At 42.1% G+C, this 18000-nt stretch overlaps 1 protein-coding gene across 1 annotated transcript in view; it reads right to left on the bottom strand.

Moving 5' to 3' along the window:
• Positions 1-1435: 1435 nt before the first annotated feature.
• The window catches only part of SPATA17 (spermatogenesis associated 17), a 114153-nt gene continuing 97588 nt past the window's right edge, over positions 1436-18000 (bottom strand). Inside the window, 1 exon segment of the mRNA XM_077339602.1 lies at positions 1436-1579. Coding sequence (XP_077195717.1) covers positions 1499-1579 — 81 coding nt within the window. The 3' untranslated portion in view covers positions 1436-1498.

Below are 18000 nucleotides of genomic sequence, written 5' to 3'. Positions count from 1 at the left end.
TTTGTTCGCCTTGCAGTCCAAGGGACTTGCAAGAGTCTTCTCCAGCACCAGAGTTCAAAAGCCTCAATTCTTTGACGCTTGGCCTTCCTTATTGTCCAACTTTCACAGCCATACATTGCAACTGGGAAGACCATAGCCTTGACTAGGTGCACTTTTGTTGGCAGGGTGCACTGAGCCACCTAAATGTATTCATTTATTTATTGTTTCGACTCTCATAACTGGCTCGTGGCAGGTTACAACAGTCCGAGTTAAGAGCCTCATTACAACCCCATTAAAACACTTCCGAACATTCATCCAATACGGAACAGGCTCCTAAAAGTTTTTAAAACCATGGGGGTCTACAACCCACTAACTCCCCTCCCCCCAAATCTAATACAAAAGTGGGAGGAGAGAACGCAGATCACATGGCGGGTGCTTATGCTCTTAACATTTGGGGACCCATCAGATCTTCCTCGCCATGCCAGCTTCAACCACAGACCTGGTGGAAGAGCTCCGTTTTGCAGTCCCTGCAAAGTAGTTTACAGGATGGAAATTAATCGCAGATCAATTGGGAGTTGGCTCCACCCCACAAAAAACTTTGCTGAGTGCTGAGCAAAATTTCCCCAGCAAAACTGATTCTCAATTGATCATTCATCAGCTGGGAGTCAGCTGCTGATGGCTTCAAGTAGCCTATACTGGTGCAGACACATGAACAGGTTGCAAACAGCTGAATAGCCCAGTAATGGATTGGCTACATGATCACCATTAGCCAACAGAAAGTGACCTGAACTGGCATCTGTCTGTAAGGCCGTGTTGCGTCAATTTGGCAACAAAAAGGGGACTGTTTTATGAATATTTTGTGGATGCTTTAGGATGCTTTGGGCTAATCCTGCGTTGAGCAGGGGGTTGGACTAGATGGCCTGTATGGCCCCTTCCAACTCTATGATTCTATGATTCTATGAATGTCAAGGATAGCTATACTCACATGTGGATAGCCACGTATCATTAACAAGCATTTTGATTTATTATTTTTTCACTGAACCAACAGTAAAAATAGATACCATTGTCTAAGTAGGGAAATGCTCTTGATTCTTCAAGATGTTAAATTCATTCCACAATTATGTTGAATCCTCAATAATGACTAGAAACTTCATGTATATTTAGTACATGAAATTTTAATCATTATTAAGGAATTGAGGATTCAACATATTTGTGGAATGAACTCAACATATTTAAAAATCTAGAGTCCTGTTTCCATTGATGTTTTTCTAATTTTCATAACAAAAAATGCCCACAGCTTATGGTCAAGGTAATTCAGGAGGCAGCCTGATACATTAATTGCTCAAGAGTAATTCACCCAGAAAGATAAAACTACGTGGAACACTGAATCTGTCTGTCAGTAAAAAAAATCATAAATCTACAGCAGAGTAATCATGAATAATTCTTTTCCTTCTATATTTTCAAAAACAATTTATTATTAGCTTTAAACATGTTATACAGTTAATTAGGAAATAATATTTTACACTATTTCTCCAGCTCTGGAATAGGTTTTTCCAAACTTTTCGAACAGATGAATCGATGGTATTGCAGTTATGAAGTCCTAGAGAAAACAAAAAATAAAACAAATTGAGAACATTAAGTAGATTGAAATGTCTTACATTATACTGACTGCAGCCTGGGTCAGACGGTATGTCTTCTCAGATATTCTATGTACTGTTGGAAACCAGTTTTCTACCCCACCCAATGGGTGTGTGTGCAAGCACTAAAAGAGAACAATGACATTTTAAAATGAGTATATATGTAAAAAAAATTCAGTGTGCATAGACATGAAAAATGTAATCAAGTTCCCTCATAGAATCTCAACTGGCTGCATGATTTACGGCTACACATGATGACGTCCATCCCAACAGATTTTCTGCTGGGGAAAAAGAGAGGAAGGTTCCACTTTGTCCACTCAAAAAGCTTATGCTGGGGATTGTGAGACCTGCACGTACAGAAGCCATGTTGGATAGGGGGTTCTGGTAAGGAGGAGAACTGATGAGACTGAATGAAAACCCACATATGTTTTTGGTGTGCACACATGCTACTGAAAAGTTATGAACAGTAGATAATTGGTAGAACAGACATTCTTAGCAGGCAGTGTGGGACACCATAACCTCAAGAGATCCAAAAGAGATCCAAAATTGTTCTGCCTTTCTTCCTAATTTTTGTGTTCTCCAATGCATAAAATATCCGTATTACTCATGCACACATGTGTATGCACACACATATGGTAAGGGTGCATAAAAGTATGAATTATGCATCAGAAAGAAAAATTAGGAAAGACTAAAGCAATGTTTTTAAAAACATCAGGATTAATCCTCTACACAGTTCAAAACATATTTGTCTCTATGGGCTTTCTATTTAGGCCAGATAACATTTATTGTTATTATAATTTATACTTTTGTTCCTTTAAGACCAGGATCTGGTGCAGTATAAGAATGAACTATGATTCATGTGGTCACAGGTACAAATCTCATGTATACCACAATTCACAAGGTGGCCATAAACAAGCCACTTGCACTTTGCTCCTAAGCACAGTTTCACCCTTTTAAATTCATTAACGTCAGTGGGCTTAAACTGGTGTACCTCTGCTTGAGGATTGCAGAATCAGTCTTCCATTTGCAACTGGTGCTAATAATATTAGCCTCTTACTGGATTGTTGTGTTAATGTCACAAGAGTGGTGGGATAGAAGTTGAATTATAAATGAGTGAATGAATGAATGAATAGAAAGTACTTCGAATACTAATGGATATACTAATGTTAATTATGACACAGATTCCAACTACATTGCTAACTGGAACTCTATATAATTGCCCTGAGTTTCTATTAGACAATTTTTCTGCTAGCTTGCATTCCATTTATTCAGCAGTCAATGCATTGGATATATAGTGAAGTACAAACAATAGAGGAATCTACTTAACATAGTTCCACTTGCTTAAAAGGTTACTTCTCCCCGGAAACATTTGCCAGTTGTTTGGAAGCAGTGGCTGGATGGCTCAGTCAGAGTCATCTGAAACTCAGCCCCTCCAAGATGGAGGTCCAGTTGACTGAGTAGAAGGGGGCAGGAACAGGAAGCACACCTCCCATGCCTGGACAGGGTGCAACTAACACCTGCACAAGTCACCAGGAATTTGGGGGTAATCTTCGATGCCTCACTTACTATGGAGGCTTAGATCGTGAAGGTAGCCTGCATGACATTTTTCCACCTGCACCAAGCTAGGCTACTAGCGCCCTACCTGTCCTCAGACCACTTGGCCACAGTGATCCATGCAATGGTCATTTTCAGACTGGACTTCTGTAACTTGCTCTACATGGGCTTACCCTTGTCTTTGACCCAGAAACTTCAGCTGGTATAGAATACGGCTGCCAGGGTCCTTACTAGGACTTCTTGGAAGGTCCACATTCAGCCAGTGTTGAGACAACTACAGTGGTTACCGGTCTGCTTCCGGATCAAGTTCAAGGTTTTGGTTTTAACCTTTAAGGCTATATGAAGCCTGGGTCCTACTTATCTGAGGGACTGCTCATCAGATTATGCCCCCCACAGGGCTCTCCGCTCTGTGGGTAGGAATCTGCTGGTTGTCCCGGGCTCCTAGGTTATCCGCCTGGCCTCGATCAGGGCCAGGACCTTTTTGGCCTTGGCCCCAACCTGGTGGAATGAGCTCCCAAAAGAGCTTAGTGCTCTCATGGAGCTATCTAAGTTCCACAGGGCCTGCAAGACTGAGTTATTTTGCCAGGCATTTGGTTGAGGCCCGGGGGGGGGGGGGAAGGTTGACCAGAGTTTTGATCTGGGGGTCCCGCCCTATTTGAACATCCCAGAGTTATATTAAGATCAGGATACTGTTCCTTGGTTGGGATCAGTAGAGTTGGGTTGGGGGGATTATTATTTTATTACTGTGGGATATTGTTACTTTTGTTTTTATAGGATTTTATGGGATATATTGTTTTATGGTTTTATCTTGCAAGCCACCTCAGGGAGACATTGTCATGAGAGGCAAGGAATAAATATAACAATAAATACAATAAATACAATAATACAAGCTCTTAATAAAAAATTATGAGCTCTGTTTATTTCTAGTCCTTGGTAAACCAGAGAAAAATTCTCAGTAATTCCTGCTGAACAGGATTCAGGTACAAACACTGCCTTTCATTACTTTCTTGAGCAGGATTAACAAAATTTCAGGACATAAATAGTGGCTTGGCTTCTCAATCCTTAACTAATAGACTGCAGGAGGTATTCTTCTTGTATCTACTGATCCTCCATGTCCTCCATCTTCTCCAGACTTCTCTCAGTAATACAGACTGGCTCAGCTATACCTTTGTTTTTATGCTCTTTGCCCATAAACAGAAGACATTGTTTTAAAAAAACAAAGCTTTGTAATTGGCTAAAGAGCAGTGTTGCTCCTTACCTGAAATCCTATTTGCCAAATTGCCACTGCAAGTACATTTGAAGCCACGAACTTTGCAAGTTGCAAACCTGCAATGCAATGCGAAAAGCAGTGCAATGGCTGGCTCAAAAGCACTACAGCTTCTCCTAAAGTGCTTTTATTTATTTATTTTATTAGATTCTTAGACTGCCCATTGGGCTGCAGAGATGCTTCTTCTTCCTACCTCCTGTTCTCCTTGAAACCAGAGAAAAAGGCACAAAAGAACCTAGAGGAAAACTGAAAGTCTCTCTGCAGCCTTTTAATCCTTGCCACCTATTTGGTAAAGCCACATGTACCTGCAAAAAAGCTGGGGGGAAATGGGTTCATTTGAGGTCAGCTATACTGGTAACTGGTCAGATTCTCTGATCAGTTTTCAACTTAAAAACTCCTGAAAATTACTGCATCCCATTCACCATGTTGCCTTCTCTTGTCCATCTTTGCTCAGAAAGCTGAGCAATGAATATTCCTCCCTCACTTATCTTTAAACACAACACAGCTTGTTTTGCGTTGTACTGTGCAAGTGCATGCATGGCTTGCTGCATAGTGCTTAAAGAGACTGGGGGGGGGGATAAAAAGGGAAGAAGCATCAGCTGCTCCAGGTGAAGGAGAGAGGTGACAGGTGAAGGCAGCCTAAGGCACGACCCCTCATTTGAGCACACCACTGTGCACAGCTCTCTTTATCCTGCATCCATAGACTACAATTGTCAGCTGTTCAGTATTGACTGTTTATTACTGTGGGATGGAGAAAGGGGACAGCAAACGATAATTAGCTTATTAGGAAGACAAAAAGAGAAATTTGATCAGAAAAACAGCTTGACCAGTGCACTTCTGCCCCCATCCCTCTTGCCAGGAAAAAACAAGGACTGGTCATTTCTGACCCCTGAAATAAGCACTGATTTGAGAGAGCAGACGGCTTTTGCTATTAGGATGACTTGCCAGACAATAACAACTGGCTGCCAGAATTAGCTCCTTGGGACAATTTAGGTGCCTTTGAAGTGAAAGGCTTCTTGAGCTGGAACTAAGCCCAAGCCTAGCTTCAAATTCAAGTCAACATGACAAAGAGGGAGAGTGCGGTGCCATTCACTCCCTCAGCGTAAGATTACTTTAGGTTGGCAGCCGTACTGTTTATCTTGTTGTTTAAAAGCTATTTCATTACACACTCACAGCTGAGTATTTAAACAACTGGATCAGATCTCAGAGCCAGCAGTTGTATCTGCCTATACCTAGGCCAGACCTCATATCTCATAAGGCAATCAGACATACTGCTAATGTGTAGAAAGTGTATCCATATATATATAAATATCCATATATGAATGTTGTGCTGAAACTGGGTAACTCAGCACTAACCATTACCTCATACAGCAGAGTTTGCTCTGCCATTTGAGGCTGATATGAATGTCTGAATTAGAGGCCTTATTGGCTAACACTTGTACCATGCTGCAGCATAGGAATTTATAAGAAATTACATGTCTACAATTTAGTTCAACGCGTAAATTCATAAGTAATATTTGATGTGGTTCAGCTGACCACTTCTGAGTCAAGTTAAGAGCCTAGGGGTTCTATTTTATGAAGCAAGTTAAGGAAGCTGCAAAACAAACACACACACACTTTATTCCATCCTTATTTAGCCCAGAAGATGGCTCCTTGCCTTGGCTAAACTAATCCGGCCACATGCATACTTGCCACAGTGACCTTGAGACGCACTACACTCTACATGGGTCTGCTGTTTGCTACAATGGAGCACTGGGTTCTTCTGCTGGGCACTAATTGTGCACTAGGTTCTGCTGCTGGGCAGTAGTTTTGTGGCTGCCAGGGTCCTCGGAGGTCCCACATCCAGCCCATCCTCCAGCAGCTGCACTGGCCTTCAGTTGAATTCTGTATCAGACTTAAGGCCATATGCGATCTGGGCCCAGTGTACCTGAGGGAACGCCTCTCTGCTTAAAACCCAAAGAGCCTTATACTCTTCTACTTCCATCTGCCTGGTGATCTCTGACCCCAAGGAAGCTCGCTTGACCTCAACTAGGGCCAGAGCTTTCTCCATCCTGGTCCCCACCTGGTGGAATGAACTCCCAGAGGAGATCAGGGCCATAAAGGAACTCGAACAGTTCCACAGGGCCTGCAAAAGGGAGCTCCTCCATCAGACATTTGGTTGAGGTCAACCTGAACTACCACTTCCCATGGGCCCTCCCCCTGAGTTGCCCTTCTATGGCACCCACTACAGTTCCATCCAACCCACTGGGCTATCAGTATGTGTTAATTTAATGTTCTCCGTATTATTCTATTGTTCTACTATGTGGCTTGCTATTATAACTGTATTATTGTTAAACTGAGTTATCTGTATCATTTCTGTTTTATGTGAACTGCGCTGAGTCTTCAGGGAGAGTGGTATATAAATATAATAAATAACTAAATAAATAAATATTCCAGAGATTCTCTGTTGTGAACTTGTCCTATTGAGCTGGCACTACCATAGTGGCACTGGTTCTGCTGAGCAGTATTGCACTGGTCCTGTAGCTGGGCTGGCCTTGCAGAAATGCCTCCCCTCACTTCCACTGCAGGGATACTTTGGGCCATTCTACTGGGCTTGTGTTACCTTGCTATTTTTTCCTCATTGGGCATAATGGAGGATGGTACCCACAGAATTGGATCCCCAGTCCACTCTTGTTGAAAACTGGGGATTCTTTTGATGAGAGGCTTCAGCAGGTGTGCTTTAAATTAGGTGCTCCTTCCTCAACCCTTGCCTCCACCAGACTACTAAAGATAACTTGTCATTTTTTTTATGATTGGTTTCCAGTATTCAGTTCTGTCACTATTTGAGCATGGCATGTGGCTCTAACACAATAAACCACGTTATCAAGATTACTTCCTGACTCATACAACATAGAATAACATAGCATATTTCGTTTGTTTCTGTGATTCAAAAACAGGATGTACAATCTTAAAATCATGCATAGAATACTTATAGATGCTTCCTAAATTTATAATTTTGAGTTTTATCCAAAATATCTTTACATATCGGATTGCAGACATAAATGCTAATAGAAAGATATGTAATGCTCTAAATGATGACTGTGAAATTCTATCTACATTGTATTTTGAATAAGGCATCTTCAGAGCATAGGTATTTGTGAACGACTCAGTGAAATGTTCTGCTTAAAAATCAATGGGCAAATATGGCTCCCTCCATTTAACTCTTCCCTGAAGTTCTGATGCCCGTAATGGCAAAATTAGAGCTTTGAAATGAGAAACCACAAGATGTTCCATAACCTTTTAATGGTCATGCAATGCTATTTGAGAGAGAGAAAGAGAGAGAACAAGCAAACACGGTGGTCAGCTATTAAAGTAAAATGTTGATCCAGCAAAGAAGGACTCCCTTCATAAACGTATTACTACTGGTTAACACTTTCAACTAGTACAAGTGCTTCTGACATGACAAAATGAGTGTAACAGTTGCTTCTGTCAATACAACACAAATGTCATTTCAAGTGCTCAAAACCACTAAGCTACCCTAAAAAAGATTGATTTATCTGCTCCAATGTTTCTTTGGGGCAAACTTTCCTCACAACTGAAACCAATTAGTGGGCCTGGCACTTGTAGTGCAGAATGTAGGTCAGCGTCAAGTAATAAAAAAGTATTGACTTTTCTGTGTCTGTAAGCAGCATGAAAGGGGTGCCATGGCCTTGTCGTATATGAAAAGAGCTCCATTAATTTCACTTATTTCAACAAGGGCTGTCAAATACTAATGCTTCTATTGCACTTTTCACACAAAGTACATTGACACCAATACTGGCCTCAGTGAAACGGATTTAAAATATTTCAGCTAGTGAAAGGGGTTCATACTATAATTTTCAATTCCCACTAGTACATTCAGACAACTTAAGTAGCATTGCTCACAAGAACTATCTAGAGAAATGTGATGGGATATTAATCTTGACTAACAATTATTTCCAATGGCCAAGATAACTGTTTCTTGGGTATAATTCTACAAAAATAATCTAGAATGCTGGATATTATTTTATGGTCTAAGAACATACTATCCGTTGTGGGGAAGGAATTCTTAATTAACATGCACAAATCACAGATACATTCCTCACCATTGCACACTGTGGAATTACAAAATAGCACATGCACACCGTTACTTTAGTTGCAATGATGCATTTTTGTTCCATAATGTTCCTATGATTACTACAAAACACCCAAACTAAAGACACCAGAGAAATCTTTTTCTGTCAAACGGAGGTTTAGCTTTAACTGCTGAAAGTTAGTTACATGCTTCCCAACAAGTTGGCCAATGTTTGGGCAGATCTACCCTGGCTTCAGTTTTACAGATATTGACAAAACACCTGGTCTGTCAATCCTGCCAAGTCCAACCAGGGTCTCACCAGCAAAAATTGACTTTCCATAGGCCCTCCTTTCACCAAAGCTGTGTGAAACAGGAAAAATAGAGAACCTCTCTTGGCCCATTGAGAGGAGCCCAAAACTTCCTGCTTAGAGCAGAAATGACCAGTTAATCCCACAAGACTCTGAAGGGAGGAGAGGAGATCTATTTGGCCATCTGCTATAAGGCATTTTTGGGATTTTTATTCCCCAACATGTTCACTCTACTTGGCCCAGGTCAATCCAAACCGAGGGGCAGAGGAAAAAATTAACAGATCCTACTTAGGATCCCATTTGACTTATAAGTGCAGAGCTTTGATGTGGAGATGGAATTTCTCCACTTGCAAGAATTTTTCATGCAATTAAGTGAAATATCTTGATCTGCTTATGTGAAGGAATTGCTTCCCGCCATTATAATAAATGCAAGAAACTCTCACCGACAAGAAATCTCATCTTTGTGACCAAAAAGGGCCACCAGGCAGCTAAAAACTTAAGGAAAAAAAAGGTATATAATAAACTCAGGTAATTAAAGAACTAAAGATAGAAACTTTATCCTTCCTGCCTACGTTGTAGAATGAAAAACATTGGCTTCTATTTAGCTCTTGAATGAGGTTAAATAGCCAGTTACAATTTATAGTCAGATGTCTACCATATTGTTCCCCAATTCACATGAAGCCATACATCTTTCTTAACTGCAAATTTAGCCAAAAGGTTTTCTGCAGTGGAATTTCACAGTATTTTTCATTGAGGAATGCCTCTGAAGACAATGTTTAGCTCATTGGCTAATTACCTCTACCAAATGCAAGCAATGCTGACTCTCCTCCCCCAAAGAGGCTAACTGACTAAAATGGAGGGTGATTTTCAGCTTATTTTAATGGCTTTATAAGGACTCTTTGAATCAACTTATCATTAGTTCTTAAAATATAAATGATACTGCTGGCCCTCATAAGACAATCTAATGTTCTTTTGTATGATCTTTTCATCATCCTATTTCTTCTACTTGATGTTTAATGGCAGAAAGCATATTCTAATATGCTGTACAAACACAAGGAAATTATTCTCACAGTCAGAAGTCTACTAACAACATGATTTTGATATCTTATCTTTCAAACAGAGATGGGAAAAGTATTAATTGCTGTTTAATTTATGCAACAAACATTTCATTATAAGCGTACTTAAAGGTTGACCAAACCTCTTAAGAACCAGCAAACACATGCTTATGACAGTGTTATAAATCATGAAGTTGGAATCAAACATAGAATCAAAATGAAAAAGAATAAAGATTTATAATTACTGCTTCTGAGCTTGAATATTTTCTTAACTGATTGTCCTTTTATAAGTGGTCCACATGAGCACTATTAGACTGTCCCTAGAGAGTATCAAAGGGAAACAGTAAGTCTGACTATTTACTTCCACAAGGGGTCTTGGGATGGGACTGATTTGCTTCAGATGCATATTGAACCCAGGCAATGAACACTATATTCACCCTTGGTTTCCAGTGTCCATTTACACTGTACAGGAGATGGTCTCTAGATTTAAAGAGTAATATAGGAACAAAGGCAGCCTCTTGTGGCGCAGAGTGGTAAGCGGCAGAATTGCTGCCTGAAGCTGTCTGTCCATGAGGTTGGAAGTTCGATCCCAGCAGCCAGCTCAAGGTTGACTCTGCTTTCCATCCTTCCGAGGTCTTTAAAATGAGTACCCAGCTTGCTGGGGGGTAAACGGTAATGACTGGGGAAGGCACTGGCAAGGCCACCCTGTATTGAGTATGTCATGAAAACTCTGGAGGGCGTCACCCCAAGGGTCAGACATGACTCGGTGCTTGCACAGGGGATACCTTTATAGGAACAAAGTTATCTCAAACACTGTATTTTTACAGGCACTAAATCTTGATCTTCTGGTCATTCTAACTGAACTGTATATGCCTGCACTGAACAGGAAACTGGATTAGATTACCTTCAAGGTTCCTTCCAACTTTAATACTACCAGTCTGGGGGTATCTTGGGGTACCCAGGACAAGTTGGGGTACCCATTTCTATAAAAATATGCAGGTATGGCACAGAATGCTTCCTCCCATTACTCTTACATCTGACTCTAAATAAAAATAGTACTATTAGTTTTGTTCTTGCAGTTTCTGAACATGCCTAATATCTGTATTTGGCCAAAATTGCCAAAGATAATATTCTATTTTTGGAACTAATATAGCCTTTATTACAGTTAAATTAAATTAAGACACTGATGTGAATTTTCTCACAAGCTATTTCATACTTGGATACCCTTGAACTTTACTGAATAAAAGCTAAAAAACAAATGTGTAGTTGAAATTGTGGCATTGGTATTTGGAATTTATTGGCTCTTGTAATTCAAGCTTCAGTTTAGTGCTAGTCAATTTCTAAAAGTACTTCACAGGAAAAGACTAGATGTTCTACAGCTTCAGCTTCAATGATTTGCAATTTACCAATGATATCGGTCAAATATGAAAATACACCAGTAACTAATAAATTTTTACAAGAAGATGCCATCTACATGATGTGGGATTATTGATAAATGTATAATAACAGTTCATCTTAAGTCTGAAGAAAAGAGAGTTGCCAAGTAATTTAATGTAATAATAATTACAAGGAGCCTTTGGACAATGCAAGAAACTCTTGTGCCAGTACAGGACTGTACCATCTCCAGTGATACAGAATGATGGACTCCAACCCAAACTAAATGGTTTAACCTTTCAAGTTATACTGCTGGCTGTCACTATCATGCACATTGCAAAGTTAACAGAATGTGTTAATACTGACCAACAGGCAAGAGTTGGTGGATGAGGTGAAGGAAGTGGGGACCCTAGGGGGAAGTGACCATGTCCTCATAGAATTCCTTTTGAGATGGGGAGCCAAGGAAGCTTGTAGCCAGACGCGGATGTTGGATTTTCGTAGGGCAAACTTTAATAAACTCAGAGACATGATGAGTGTCATACCATGGACGAGAATGCTGAAAGGGAAGGGAGCATGTGAAGGGTGGGCGCTACTCAAACAAGAGCTATTGCATGCTCAATCAATGACTATTCCAGAAATACGAAAACACTGCAGGAGCTCTAAGAAGCCTATTTGGATGAACAGAGAACTTCAAGAGGAACTAAGAAAGAAAAGGAAAATGTTCAGGAAATGGAAGGAAGGACAGAGCTCTAAAGAAGAGTACCTACAGGTTACTAGGCACTGTAGATCAATCATCAGAAAGGCCAAAGCTGAGAGTGAGCTAAGATTGGCCAGGGAAGCCCATTGTAACAAGAAAAGATTTTTCAGTTATGTGAGGATCAAACGTAAAGTCAAGGAGGCAATAGGCCCACTGTTGGGTGCAGATGGACAAACTCTAACGAAAGATGCAGAGAAAGCAGAAAGGCTTAGTGCCTATTTTACATCAGTTTTTTCCCACAGGTCAAAGTGTTTAGGCACATCTAGAGATGGCTGTAGCCAAAGGATAGTGTCTGGGTGGCAGGTTAACATGGATAGAGAGGTTGTCGAGAGGCATTTAGCTGCACTGGATGTGTTCAAATCCCCTGGTCCAGATGAAATGCACCCGAGAGTACTCAAAGAACTTTCCAGAGAACTTGCACAGCCCTTGTCCATCATCTTCGGAACCTATTTAAGGACTGGAGATGTCCCGGAGGACTGGAAAAGAGCAAACGTTATTCCGATCTTCAAAAAAGGGAGGAAGGATGACCCAGGAAACTACAGACCAGTGAGTCTGACCTCTGTTGTGGGGAAGATAATGGAGCAGATATTAAAGGGAGTGATCTGCAAACATCTGGAGGACAATTTGGTGATCCAAGGAAGTCAGCATGGATTTGTCTCCAACAGGTCCTGCCAGACCAACCTAGTTTCTTTTTTTGACCAAGTAACAGGTTTGTTGGATCGGGGAAATTCGGTTGATGTCATTTACTTGGATTTTAGTAAAGCTTTTGACAAGGTTCCCCATGATGTTCTGATGGATAAGTTGAAGGACTGCAATCTGGATTTTCAGATAGTTAGGTGGATAGGGAATTGGTTAGAGAACCGCACTCAAAGAGTTGTTGTCAATGGTGTTTCAGCAGACTGGAGAGAGGTGAGTAGCGGGGTACCTCAGGGCTCGGTGCTTGGCCCGGTACTTTTTAACATATTTATTAATGATCTAGATGAGGGGGTGGAGGGACTACTCATCAAGTTTGCAGATGACACCAAATTGGGAGGACTGGCAAATACTCCGGAAGATAGAGACAGAGTTCAACGTTATCTGAACACAATGGAAAAATGGGCAAATGAGAACAAGATGCAATTTAATAAAGATAAGTGTAAAGTTATGCATCTGGGTCAGAAAAATGAAAAGCATGCCTACTGGATGGGGGATACGCTTCTAGGTAGCACTGTGTGTGAACGAGACCTTGGGGTACTTGTGGATTGTAAACTAAACATGAGCAGGCAGTGTGATGCAGCGGTAAAAAAAGGCAAATGCCATTTTGGGCTCTATCAACAGAGGCATCACATCAAAATCACAAGATGTCATAGTCCCATTGTATACGGCACTGGTCAGACCACACCTGGAGTACTGTGTGCAGTTCTGGAGGCCTCACTTCAAGAAGGACGTAGATAAAATTGAAAGGGTACAGAGGAGAGCGACGAAGATGATCTGGGGCCAAGGGACCAAGCCCTATGAAGATAGGTTGAGGGACTTGGGAATGTTCAGCCTGGAGAAAAGGAGGTTGAGAGGGGACATGATAGCCCTCTTTAAGTATTTGAAAGGTTGTCACTTGGAGGAGGGCAGGATGCTGTTTCTGCTCGCTGCAGAGGAGAGGACACGCAGTAATGGGTTTAAACTTCAAGTACAACGATATAGGCTAGATATCAGGAAAAAGTTTTTCACAGAGTAGTTCAGCAGTGGAATAGGCTGCCTAAGGAGTTGGTGAGCTCCCCCTCACTGGAAGTCTTCAAGCAAAGGTTGGATACACACTTTTCTTGGATGCTTTAGGATGCTTAGGGCTAATCCTGCGTTGAGCAGGGGGTTGGACTAGATGGCCTGTATGGCCCCTTCCAACTCTATGATTCTATGATTCTATGATTCTAAAGCACTATACTTGTTCAAACCTCCTATAGAAACAAATGACAATAATAGCAATCAATAGGATTTACACAAGATGGATCCAATGGAAGAATAACATACAAATATTCGGCCACTAAAGTATATGCTAGTTCTCCTTTCAAAGTTCCTGCCCAAAACAGGCAAGCATTGGAAATCATTTGAAGCACTGCATGTGAAAGAGATCTTGGGGCATTTGTGGACTGAAAGCTAAATATGAGCAAATGGTATTGCAGTAATAAAGAAGGTGGATGCAGTATTGGGCCATATCAAGAGACAAAATTGCAGAATGTCATAGTCCCACTGTATACTGCATTGGTCAGACCACACCTGTAGTACTGTGTGCAGTTCTGGAGACGTCACTAGAGGATGCAGAGGAGAGTGACGAGGATTATCAGGTCCTAGGGACCAAGCTTTGTGAGGAAAGGCTGAGACTTGGGAATGTTCACTCTGGAGAAGAGGAGATTGAGAGGGAACATGATTGCTCTCTTTAAGTATTTGAAAGCTTTTCACTGAGAGGAGTGCAGGGAGCGGTTTCTATTGGCAGTAGAGGATAGGACCTGTAGAAATGGCTTTAAATTACATGTAGAACAGTACTGGTTAGATAGCAGGAAAAATGTTCATAGAGTAATTCAGCAGTGAAATCAGATGCCTAAGGAGGTGGTGAGCTCCCCCTCAATGGCAGTCTTTAAGAAGAGGTTGGACAGGTAGTTACCATGGATGTTTTAGGCTGATCCTGAACTGAGCAGGGTGTTGGACTAGATGGCCTATATGGCCCCTACCAACTCTATGATTCTACGAGTCTCAGTAGAGAAAAAAAGTCTGGAAGTGAGCAGTCAATTTGAAATGGTTGTACATTTCAGTTCAAAAGACTACAACAAACTGCTCATTAACTATATATAAGCAATTTTTATTTAATACTGCATGGAAAAAATTCTAATACATAATGTTGTTTTAGCAACTGTAAAATCCCAAAGTATTCAATACTGAATAAACTTACATTAGAGATTGTTTGGATTTCCACCCCCACCGTGCATGCACATACACCAGTGGGGGGGGGGGGGGGAGGAGAAGAAGAAGATGAAGAAGAAGAGTTGATTCTTATATGCTGCTTTTCTCTACCCGAAGGAGGCTCAAAGTGTCTTACAGTCACCTTCCCTTTCCTCTCCCCACAACAGACACCCCGTGAGGTGGGTGAGGCTGAGAGAGCCCTGATATCACTGCATGGTCAGAACAGTTTTATCAGGGCTGTGGGGAGCCCAAGGTCACCCAGCTGGCTGCATGTGGGGGAGTGCAGAATCAAACCCGGCATGCCAGCTTAGAAGTCCATACTCCTAACTACTAAACCAAACTGGCTCTCTCTCATTAGAGAGAGAGAGAGAGAGAGGGAAGGAGAGGATTCTGGTACATATTAATAATAGATGAAAGTGTAAAAAAGTCCCAGTGGTTTGTACAGGGTGATCTGCCCTCTGAAGCATTCATCCAGCAAGTCTTTGAAAATACTTTTTTTCAAATGAAAGGATGCCATGCAGTATTGAGATAACATTGTTTAGTGGTTTCTTTCATAACCATATGGATAGGAGTCTGCCTGTCATTACATTTCTGCTTCTTCAGGGATATAACTTTGTATGGCACTTTGTTATGTTTTGTTTGAAGATTTTTAAATAAAAAAACAAACAAGCTGTACTTTTAGTCTCAACCTGGTATACAATTTTCATTTTCTATATAGAAAAATACCCAATTCGCCACAGACCCACAGAAAGTACTCCTATCAGCATCTTCCAAGCCCTTGAAATATCACCTTGTGATGCAACTGCTCCCATAATAAGTTGCAATCCGACCCTCGATGCCCCCCCACAAATCTCCATTTTTCAGGTTCGTGCCCACCCCTAGTCATCTTCATGTAAAGTGATGTCAGGGTTGCTAATAGTATTTCTTTCATCATCATCATCATCATCATTCGATTTATTTCCCGCCACTCCCTACAGGCTCATGGCAGGTAACAGTAGTCTTAAAATCCCCCATTAAAACTCCCACTAAAAAACTTAAAAAAATACCCAACACGGCGGAAAATGCCACTCTCCCCCTACCCAATTAAGGGCGTTAGGGGATGGAGGGTAATAGGGGGGGGGCAATGTTCTTCCTCGCCAGTACTATCCTCAACTATAGACTAGGCGGAAGAGCTCCATTTTACAGGCCCTGCGGAACGCTGACAGGGCCCGCAGAGCCCGTAGCTCACCCATGAGCTCATTCCACCAGGTAGGGGTCAGGACAGAAAAAGCCCTGGCCCTGATTGAGGCTAGATGTGCTTCTCTGGGTCTGGGAATGACCAATAGATTTCCCCCCACAGAGCATAAGGCCCTGCGGGGTACATAGGTCGAAAGGCGGTCCCTCAGGTATGTGGGTCCCAACCCACATAAAGCCTTAAAGCAGTGGTCCCCAACCTTTCTGAGGTTGGGGACCGGCAGGGCATCGGGCCGCGGGCCGCGGCCCGCGCGGGCCACGCCCCGTGCGGGCCACGCCCCACGCGGGCCACGCCCACGCATTGCCCGTGCCAGCGGGCCGCGCCCACGCAACGGGCCATGCCCACGGGCCGCGCCCACGCACCGGACTGCAATCGCGGGCCACGCCCATGCATCGGGCTGCACCCACGGGCCGCGCCCGCGCATCGAACCGCACCCACATGGGCGCGGCCGGCCCTGATTCCCTCTCCCCGCCCTCCTGCAGTAAGAAGCTTCCCGGGCCGCAAGCTTGCGGCCTGGGAAGTTTTTTACTGCGGGGGGGGGGGCGGGGAGAGGGAGCCGCGGCCCGGCGCCATGGCCTTCGCGGCCCGGCACCGGGCCACGGCCCGCAGGTTGGGGACCACTGCCTTAAAGGTTAAAACCAAAACCTTGAACCGGATCCAGACAGCAACTGGCAACCAATGCAGCTGCCTCAGCACAGGCTGGATGTGGGCTCTCCAAGGTGTGCCAGTGAGGACCCTCACAGCTGTATTTTGCACTAGCTGAAGTTTCCGGATCAAGGACAAGGGTAGGTCCACGTAGAGCGAGTATTTAAAATGTAGAACTTCTAGAACTCCTTCTCTTTTCTGAAGAATATTCTGATAACAAATTGCTGGAGTAATGTACTGTAATGTTATTTTAATATTGTAAGTTTTTTTCTTAAGAATGATTTGGATCTTCTCACACTTTTTTCTTTCTTTCATCTGAAAACATTCGTTTCCATTTCATTCTTCATTGCGACGCTGTATGACACTGTATGCTTGACTGCATAATTGGTGAAAAAAACCAAACTTTTTTGATGGTGTTACTTGTTCTTTTGTTTCCCTGGAAGGTGCTTCACTTCAGCAATATTTCCCTTCTTTTTCTTTACTCACCGCCCCTTGACTGACATGATTTTGTTTAGGTGGCTGCGTTGCTATGATGTCAACCACTGAGATGTAATGTCATTTACAAAGTCATATGGGTTTGCTTACAGCCCACAGGATTAACCAGCAACAGAGGTCAAGACTGTGTGAGCAAAAGGGGTGGGGGGTGGGGAGAGATGACATTGGAATATATTTACAATAACTGCCAAAGAGTACCCATAGCAGGAGATACTTTTTGATACTTAGCAAAACAGCACAAAAGAAAGTCGGTGAGATAGGCCACAACAAGAGAAGGCATATTGCGAGGTGGCACCTTGCCTTTGGAATGCACTCCCCCTGATGACTTGCCCAGCATCCACCTTGTTTTAGTAGCTAGACCAAAAACACATCTTTTTACCCAGGCTTTTAAACTGTTTTATGGATATTTAAAGTTATGCTGTGTGCAATAATTTGCTTTTAATACTGTGGTGACTTTAATTGTAAGTCACTATAAGCAGTACTCTGAAAAGGCAGCACAGAAATATTCTAAATGAATAACTAAATAAATAGCTGCATGATCCTATTGTATTTATATAATAATCTTATGAAGACATTGTATTTATATAATAATTACATCTGACTTGGTGCTTAATATTTAGAAATAACTTCCAAGGAATTACCATAAAGCTGAACATTGGCACACTTTGGAATTGAGTGTTGCCCTAACAATTGTG

Source organism: Paroedura picta, chromosome 1 (assembly GCF_049243985.1).
Source record: "Paroedura picta isolate Pp20150507F chromosome 1, Ppicta_v3.0, whole genome shotgun sequence".
Taxonomy (NCBI): domain Eukaryota; kingdom Metazoa; phylum Chordata; class Lepidosauria; order Squamata; family Gekkonidae; genus Paroedura; species Paroedura picta.
Note: the sequence above shows the minus strand (reverse complement) of the source record. Positions and strands in the feature narration are given on the sequence as shown.